The sequence below is a fragment of the Parasteatoda tepidariorum genome, chromosome 10 (genome assembly GCF_982258835.1).
Source record: "Parasteatoda tepidariorum strain Cologne lab strain chromosome 10, Ptep-v5.0, whole genome shotgun sequence".
Taxonomy (NCBI): Eukaryota; Metazoa; Arthropoda; class Arachnida; order Araneae; family Theridiidae; genus Parasteatoda; species Parasteatoda tepidariorum.
The window spans coordinates 84,819,620-84,828,890 of record NC_141764.1 but is presented as its reverse complement, the minus strand read 5'-3'; the positions used below and the strand labels follow the sequence as shown (position 1 = coordinate 84,828,890).

Sequence of the window (9,271 nt, the reverse complement as noted above, 5' to 3'; positions counted from 1 at the left end):
TGGCTCCACTTAGTCCAAAATACCTTGGAATATTAATTTTCTCAATATATAGTACACCTTCAATCCATTTCAAAAATTCTCTTCTGATGTTTTCATCAACATCATCATCCCAATTCAGTTTCAACTTCCAAATGCTCTGAAGAAGTAATTTTGGGATCAACGTTACAGGACAGATCATACCCAAGGGGTCAAAAAGTCTATGTGCAGCTGACAGGATGGTTCTTTTTGTTACTTTCTCAATGTTAAGCTCTTTAATGCAACCTGTACTCACTTGAAGAGTATCATATTTCTTATCCCAACTCATACCAAGAACATTTGTAGGTGGCTGTGAATTTTCCTCGCTTAAGTCGGTGTACTCCCCCCCTCTAAGATCGAATTTTCTACTTGCCATTATTTCAGTAGCAACTCTTTCAAACATATTCAATTCTTCTATATCCTTGACACTCGTGACACAATTGTCTACATAAAAACTTTTCATTAGTTTTTGTACAACATATTCAGGATAAGTAGCCTTTTGTTCCCTTATTTCTTTCAAAATATTCAACAGGAGGTATTTGATAGTTGAGGACAGCAAAAACGGGCTACGGGTTACTCCAAATACTACCCTGCAATGCCTGTAAATCTTTAAGCCTGTATCACTAAGCCATAAAAATCTTTAGTAATTCCTATCAGTTTCAGTAAGTCCGATTTGTAAGAAGGCTTTACGTATGTCTGAAACGACACCAATTCTCTCAGTCCAAAACCGCATCAAAATACTTGGTATCAATTCAATAAGATTTTCACCCTTCTCTAAGCAATGATTTAAACTTGGAAAACCTTTGGCTTTAGATGAAGCATCAAATGCGGGTTTAATTTTGGTGGTGCTATTCGGTTTTATAACTGCACGATGAGGTAGGTAGTGTACATTTTCCTCACAATTATCCTTTACTTCTTCTATTATTCCCTCCTCCATCCATTCATTAAACACTTGCTCATACTCTTTACAAATCTACTGCGATTTAAGGCGGTTGACAGTCGAATTCAATCTTTTATACTCCAGGTCATAGTTGGTTGGCAATGGAGGATGATCTTCCAGCCAAGGCATGCTAACCACAAAACGGTTTTCTACATCTAGTCTGATTGTCTCCAAAAAGTACTCTTGTGTAGCTCTTTGCAACTCTGCCTTCACCGCAGATGGATCAATGATTCCCAAAACATCCAATGACCACAGTTGATTCACAGATGCTTCAGTCAAAAGCAATGAAAGAGAGGAATTTGTCGTCACAGCAACATCACTTATAGGTATCTTCCCCATAAGAGTCCACCCTAGATGTGACTCAACGGCAACAGGACCTTCAATCAAACATTTTACATTGCCTGTGAGAAGCTTGCCGGCCACATCAGCTCCAAGTAATAATTTGACGTCATTAGATACTCCTAGTGAACTATACTCAGTATCATTCACACATATTCCATATTCATTCAACTCCTTTATCCACGGACCATATGGGATGCGTTTGACATAATCACAAATCACTGGTTGATCTAAACAAAGTACTTTGCAATTAAATTTGTTATCAATATTCGCTAAAGTAACTTTGTATTGAGAATGATACTTCTCACCTGATGATACACCTCCAAATAATTTATGTACTAACTTAATTTCTCCGCATTTCTCTTTACCCAAATATTTGATGACGTCTCACGTAATATATGTTCTCTCAGAGCCTGTATCAATGATAGCTCTCACAAGTTTGTCTTTATTTCCATTTCTTATGCGCAGGACTAGAGTCTGTAATAAAACTTCAGAATGAAGTGATTGGCTAGTTAAGACGTTATCGCCAACGACATTCTCGGTTGCTTCACTCTCTGGGTTTTGAAATTCATTACTGGCCGCAACTCCTCTGCAAAGAAGTATGTTGTGCTTTTTTCCACAATTAAAGCATGGTTTCCGTCTGCAATTTATTACTCTGTGCCCTGGTCGTAAGCATAAGAAACAACAACGTGATATTGCAACAGCAGTTTCTCTATCATTTAAACTCCAATTTTTTGCATATTCACAATCCCAAGAATTGTGCTGGTTTTCACAAAAAAGGCACTTTCTCTTTTCATATGGTGAAGTAAGCAATTCAGAAGTGGAAGGTACTTGTGCAGATTTACCAAATTTTTGTTTCAACTGGAATCTACCGTTCGTAGGAATTCTTCGTTTCTCACTATCATCTATACCTCTCACGAAGGATTGAGATGCCATGTTCACTCTCTCTTCAGCCTCCACTTCTCCATCTAAGAACTCTAGCGAAGTATCCAAGTCAGTCTTGGTAGTTGGTTCAGCTCCTTCAACATTTGGAACAACATGAGCAATTGACCGCTTATTTATAGTCCGATATCTTTCCCACGCTTTGAGTGTTTCCTCCAGAATTGATGACTCGGCTAGAGGAAACAACATTGCAGCATATTTTTCTCTTGTTACTCCTAACACTTCTAGTGATCGAAGTTTTGACTCAATTTGATCATAAAGTTTCCGCAGAGATTTCTCTGATTTGCTTTGCTTCTGTAATACTAAAGCTAATAACTCTCTCACATACACTTGAATCAGCAATTCATCCTTTCCATATCTAATTTTAAGTTGATTAAGTGCAGTTTTATAACTCTCTCCACTCGGTGGAAAACTCTTTAAAAGTTCATCAGCAGGTGATCCTTTTAACATGGATTGCGATAAATAAAGAAATTTATCATGGTCGCCAATATTCTAATCTTCGTCAATTTTCTCAAATTGGCACCAAAAACTGAGCCAGTTTTTCAAATTTCCATCAAAGACTGGAAGCTTAATCTTTGGATACTGCAAATTAGTCGGACCAGCAACTGAATGACTAGTAACGGACATATTACGTTTTTCAGAAATAGAATAAAGTAAATTTTCCAATTTAATATCAAAAACTCTAATTTTATCAATATAAGATTCGGAATCATCTATTTCTTTATCAATTTCTTTTTCATCTCGAACTTCCGAAAACAACTCAGTTCTTACATTTTCTTCAGATATAAGTAATTGCTTACCTTTTTCTGATATGATTCTTAATTTCAACAATTTCTCTTCATCGTTCATTTCAGTCTCAATTTTTGCAAAATCATTGCATGACTCAGTAAACAATCTACGATGCTGTGTTCTCACTTGTTTCAATACTTCCATTTTCACTCAGATTCAGTAATAGTCGTTTTCTAAAATCTCAACAGAAATTCAAAGTCCTGTCGCGGACGCCATATGTCAAAAAAATACACAAAATCAAAAGATGACCTCAAAGAAAGACTTCGAATCAAATAATCAAGAAACCTCTACTATTACGTTTATTATAAAAAGGAAGATTTATTTACAACAAAATTACAGAATCGCCGAAAATTCAAAAGACAAATCTTAAACTCTCTCAAAACTATTATTTTCATTCTAAACTTACCATGGCAATCACCAAAAAAACTTCTCGTTGCCATCTTTAAATAGGAACAAAAATAGGCTGCGCATAAGCACATAATATTTCACACCAGACCATTAAACCTACGCAGTCATAATGGTCAATTTTGTAAACATTGGGGGATAGGTAGATGGTCCCTGATTCTCTCCGTATAAACATACGGCGAGAATCGGTGTTTAGGCTGAACCGGGACTCATCAGGGAAGAGAACGGTTGCCCATTGACCCATGCTTCAATCTGTAGGCTCTCTGTGGCATGCTAAACGGACTCTCCTGTTCGTAGAAATGAGCGGGACGCAAACAGCGGGTCTTCTTGCAAGCAACCCTCTCTCATGAAATCGTTTGGAACAGTCACCCTTGATACACGGGCTCCTGTGGCTGCATACAAGTCACAAGAGAGCTGCGAAGCTGTAGCCCCTCTGTTACGCCTCGCTATATAATGGACAAATGGCGATCTTCCCTGGTCATCGTGGCTTTTGGACTACTTTGCCCTGATTTCTCTCGATGGATCTGGTATCCTGGAACTTTTTTCAGATATTATACACTACGCTGGGTGTTAAATTGAACTCTCTACAAATCTGCAATTAAGATTAGTTTGCTTCTAGCCTCCCCATGATTCGACACCTCTTTCCTTCATCTAAACCAGGGGTAGGCAACGCGGCGCCCTCGATTGATTTTTAATGCGCCCTCGCTGGACTAATGTAAATGCTCTTGTCAAATAATGCTCTTGTCAGACGGCGATAAACAGCAAGTAGTCAGTTGAGTTTAGGATTGTGAATAGATTAGCAGTTTGCTAACCTCGAGCGTATCTAATATTATAACACGCACGTATTTTTTGTTAGTGTGTGATCGTATTTCGAATAGACCACGCATAGACAGTGCATTTAAAACTGCCAAGTAATCCGAAATAATTCTTTTCTTTCAAAACCCTTTGTTGAAGGCGATGAACTGGATCCTAAATTAAACAGTGATCTAGTTTGGATGGGTGATCTAGTTTCGCAACTGATGTAGTTTCTGACGCATCAGCTAGGTTAACTGTGACTGCATTGTAACTTGTCGTTTTAGTTTCAGTTCGCTTTTATGTTTGAGCTTCTGTTTGTTTATCTCTGGTATAATGCCTCTTTGCTATGCTTTCGTTATGTTTTAAATAGTAAACGTTGTTAAGTTTAATAACGTTGTGTTTCTTTTTAAAATAGAGTTGTTATAGTTCTAGTTTTTTGTGTTTTAACACCCTTCATAGATAAATGTAAAAGAAAAAGAACATATTCTTTTAACGATGAATGGGAACATCTATATTGTTTCGTTGATTACAAAGGGAAGTGTATTTGTTTGTTATGTAATAATAGTGTTGCGATTCCCAAGAAAAGTAATATTGAACGACATTTTAAGACCATTCATGCCAATTTTGATAGTGACTATCCAATGAACTCTGAAATTAGAAGAAAAAAAAATTATTTCTTTAAAATCTTCAATAACTAACCAGCAAAGTGTTTTTACTAAACCACTGCAACAACATAAAGCAGCAACGATCGCGTCATATAAAATATCGCATTTGCTAGCTGAGAATAAAAAACCATTTACAGATGGAGAATTAGTGAAAGAAGCCATGTTAGAAGCTGCTGATTCATTAATCATTATTTGAAGTATTTAAAAATAAAAAGGAAATAGTTTCAGCTATAAACACGTTGGAATTATCAGCACGAACTGTTACTAGAAGAATTGAAGTAATTGCGGAGAATTTTGAGGCAGAATTAGGAAATGATATGGAAAATTGTATTTTCTTTTCGCTAAGAAGGATGAATCGACAGACGTGACAAATATATGATACGTGAAGATGGTATTTTCTGATTTTACAACAAAAGAAGAATTCCTTAAAGTTCTGCCATTAAAGGGAAGCACCAGAGGAGGAGATATCTTTTCTACTTTTAAAAAGTATATAACAGATGTAAAATTACCTGTACAAAAGTTATCGTCAATTAAAACAGACGGAGCACCAGCGATGACTGTAAAGAAAAAAGGATTTATTGCCTTATGTAGACAGGATTCCTTATTCCCGAAATTAATTTCTTATCATTGCCTCATACATCGGGAAATGTTATGCACAAAAAACAATCGGTTTTCAACACGTATTTACGATAATAACAAAAATTATTAATTCCATAAGATCGGGAGCTATGCAACACAGATTATTTAAATTACTTTTAGAAGATGAGGACATTCAGTTCACAGATCTTCTTTTACATACTGAAGTGAGGTGGCTGAGCAGAGGTAAAACACTTGAGCGGTTTATCATGCTTTTGCCACAAATAAAGAAATTTATTGCATCAAGAGGCGAATTTTACGACCAATTAGAAAATAAGGATTGGCTAATCGACCTCGGATTTCTGACAGATATAACGGCAAAGTTGAATGAATTAAATTTAAAAATACAAGGGAAAAATCAGCATATCGCTGACATGATTAGTGCAGTAAATGCATTCAACTGCAAGTTTGTGTTGTTGTAATCCCATCTATTGAAAAAATCATTATCATATTTACCAAATATAAAATATACTGTTGAGAGTTTAAATTTGAATAATGAAAAGTTCACTGCTACATCATATTTAGAAATTATAGATAAGCTAATAGAAGAGCTTTCTTCTAGAATTGAAGATTTTACAGCATTAGAACCCGTTCCAAGATTTTTCATAAATCCATTCAATGTTACTGAAGATGATGTGCTTGAAATAGTTTCAGTGTATTTCGAGCTTCATAATATCGAAGACCTAGAATTAGAAATAATAAACTTGCAAAGTGATATTATTTTTAAAGCGCATAGTAATGATAAAATGTTTTAGAACCCAGTCGATGAAAATAAGTATCCTATTTTAAGGAAATGTGCGCTAAAAATTTATTCATATTGTGCAACAACATACAATTGCGAGTCTTTGTTCTCAAATATGAAATATTTGAAATCAACATACCGGACAAAGTTTAATGGCTCACATTTAAATAATTGTTTAAGGACCGGGAACTCTAAATATATCCCCAATTATAAGAAATTAGCTGAAAATATGGACACCCAAGTTTCACACTGAATTATATGTATCATTATGTATGACACCAACAAAATAAAGTTATAAAAAATCTGTTTTTCATTTTTTTAATGCCTATTTATACATGTTGATTATCTGTAAAATATGCGCCCTCGGTGATTTTCAAATTTAGTATTGCGCCCTTAAGGACAAACAGGTTGCCGACCCCTGATATAAACATTGATGGTTACTAATTTTTACTGTCGCTTGCTGCAAAAGAACACCAAGAAATTCGCCGAGGTTCTATAGGGAACGAAGTGCGCTTTCTTAAATCTGTTTTAGGCTCTCTACCAGTTAGAATTTGCTAATTACAGAAAACTATGATGAATAATAAAATTATGGGTAAATTAAATCAAATTACAAAGTACAAATTACAATAATAAGGCTTTTTAGAACAGAAAACCTATTTACACATCGTCTCGTAAGTATAATATAAGAGGAGGAATATACCGGAAGTTTTCCAAATTTCTTCCGGTTTTTGGAAACTTATTGTTGTTTACATTCAATCAACCATCCAGTAAAATTACATTTATATTTATTTATTGATTGATTATTTTACTTCCATGAATTGTATTTTCAATGGATGGTGTTTTCAGTAGAAATGTAAACAATCTCGAGCTCGGCACTTACTCTAGTTCCGGTTAAAAAGTTTGCAGCTGCTTACTACATATTATTCTGATAGGCGATGTTTTCAAACGGATAATTTTGTTTTCAATAAAAGAAATAAATTGGAAAATTTCTGAGCTCAAATCTGCCGTATTTCATAAGATATTAATGTTATTATGTAACTCTGGGGAGTTTGGAATGAAAATTTGTTTTAGTTATTTTGTTATTTATTATTAAAAATGGTAACATGGTTGCTAGATTTTGAATAACTCGCTTTTTTGGCAGTCTTGATTTGGATCTTTCCATAAGTTTATTACTGCTTGTTCTTGTTGCAAGCTGTATATCTTCTTACGTTAGTGTTAACACTTTTAGCATTGTAAAAACGAGTATTGTTAGCATTGTAAACACAAGAAATAAGTAATCAAATACATTGTTCGCAAGAATCTCAAAACACAATGATGCCAAATGGCTTTAAAATAAAACGGAAACAGTACCCCGAAAATTTAGGTGGTACCGAGCTTGCAGCGTTCCCTAGTGTAGAAAACACCATCCATACAAATGTAAACATCAACAATCTCGAGCTCTTGACCTGGCTGCAATATTTTCAAACAATATTTTCAAATCAAGATGAAATTCAGCGATTTAAGCTCAGAATTGTATAATGTACTTATTTTATTAAAATTATCGATAATTTTAATAAAATAAGTACATTATACAATTCTGAGCTCAAATCGCTGCATTTCATCAGATATTAAAGAAACTAAGTAATTCTGGGGAGTAAGAGAGAAAAATTTGTGTTAGTTATTTATAGACGTATTGTTAAAAACAGGTGACATGGTTGCTAGATTTAGAAAGAAATTTTTATTTTTGCTGTGCTGATTTAGCCAGTTTTTACTGGTTTATTACTGTTCTTATTACAAGCCATGCGCATCATACGAGTGCATGCACCATCATTCTTTTATTATACTTTTTTCCGTATTTCGAGCAGCGAGATTAAGTACATTTTACAAATTATCATTCCGGTTTAAAGTTCGAAGTTGTAGATATTGTTATCATAGCAAATAGAGTTTTAAAACCCGTGTTTTAGTATTTATGTGTTGTTAAAGTAAATAATGCACGGAAAGACGTTATTAAACTATTGTTCCATGTTTTACTACTTCATAGCAATGCATAAAATTAAGCAAAATTATATCGCCGAATTATTCTACCATCCATATCTTCCTCATGCTTACTCCAAAATATAAGAAGCAATGCAAGATATCAGAAAATACAAAATCTAATATTATTTAACATGAAAACTAATGCAAAATAAAATTACAGCGAACGATAGATAATATTAGTTTGCATCGAATCTAATATTGTATAATATTACAGCGAACGGTAGATAATATTTGTTTGCATTTATTATATAACGCAGAGCAAACAGCGACCTCTTGTATCTTTCTAATATTAGAAATTGTGCAATATAACGCTAGATTTTACCGATTTTCGGATATTATCTAGTAATATGTGCTACTTGGGGATCTTTTTTCCAAATGACGATTCTAATGTCTTGAAAACACAGGTTCTCAAATGAAGATTCTTTTTCTTTTTTAACATAAATAAAAAATCAGATAACAAATACACGTATAACAGAAATACTACTCATTAAAATCTCAAAACACAATGATCAGTTTGTTGCGATTGTGAATTTTCTAGTCGATGATCGGAGGTGCGGAAACCACATTCGGTGAGAATGCTGTCTTAGTTCCAAACCATGGATGTTCCAAGTATTCCAAGTCCCGCAGTGGAGTGATCGTTAAGACATGGTTCCCAACAGATCACCGAAGTCAAGCATCACTGGCTGCGGTCAGTGAGCGAGTGGTGACCACTTGGATCAGTCTGCTTAGGGACCGAGGGTGTGCGGTATTGGTCTATGTTAAACTGTGCTACCGTGAAGTGCTCGACTTCGCGCGCAGGTCGTCGGGCTACCGAAGCGGGGGTCCACAGAAGATCAAAATTGTGATGGCATGTCTTCGGATCATCCTCCGGGATGTTTCCCAGACCGTCGCCAATAGCCCATTGTGCAGCACTAGTGCGACGTAAATTAACAACAACAATAACAACCAAACATTCGTCCAATTTTATAAGGATATTTGGTCAATTTA

General features: G+C 35.0%; 1 protein-coding gene across 1 annotated transcript; it reads right to left on the bottom strand.

Moving 5' to 3' along the window:
- Positions 1 to 988: 988 nt before the first annotated feature.
- Positions 989 to 2,686, bottom strand: LOC139427314 (uncharacterized). The gene is made up of 2 exons (XM_087152866.1): positions 1,708 to 2,686; positions 989 to 1,614 (listed from the first exon to the last, which is right to left on the bottom strand). Exons 1-2 carry the CDS (start codon positions 2,684 to 2,686, stop codon positions 989 to 991), a joined length of 1,605 nt encoding a protein of 534 aa, XP_087008992.1.
- Between the last annotated feature and the right edge of the window lie 6,585 nt (positions 2,687 to 9,271).

Coding starts and splice junctions, on each gene's coding strand:
- LOC139427314 (XM_087152866.1), bottom strand. CDS start 2,686: ATGTTAAAAGGATCACCTGCTGATGAACTTTTAAAGAGTTTTCCACCG. Junction 1,615..1,707: donor GAGAGCTATCATTGATACAG/GCTCTGAGAGAA, acceptor AATTATTTGGAG/GTGTATCATCAGGTGAGAAG.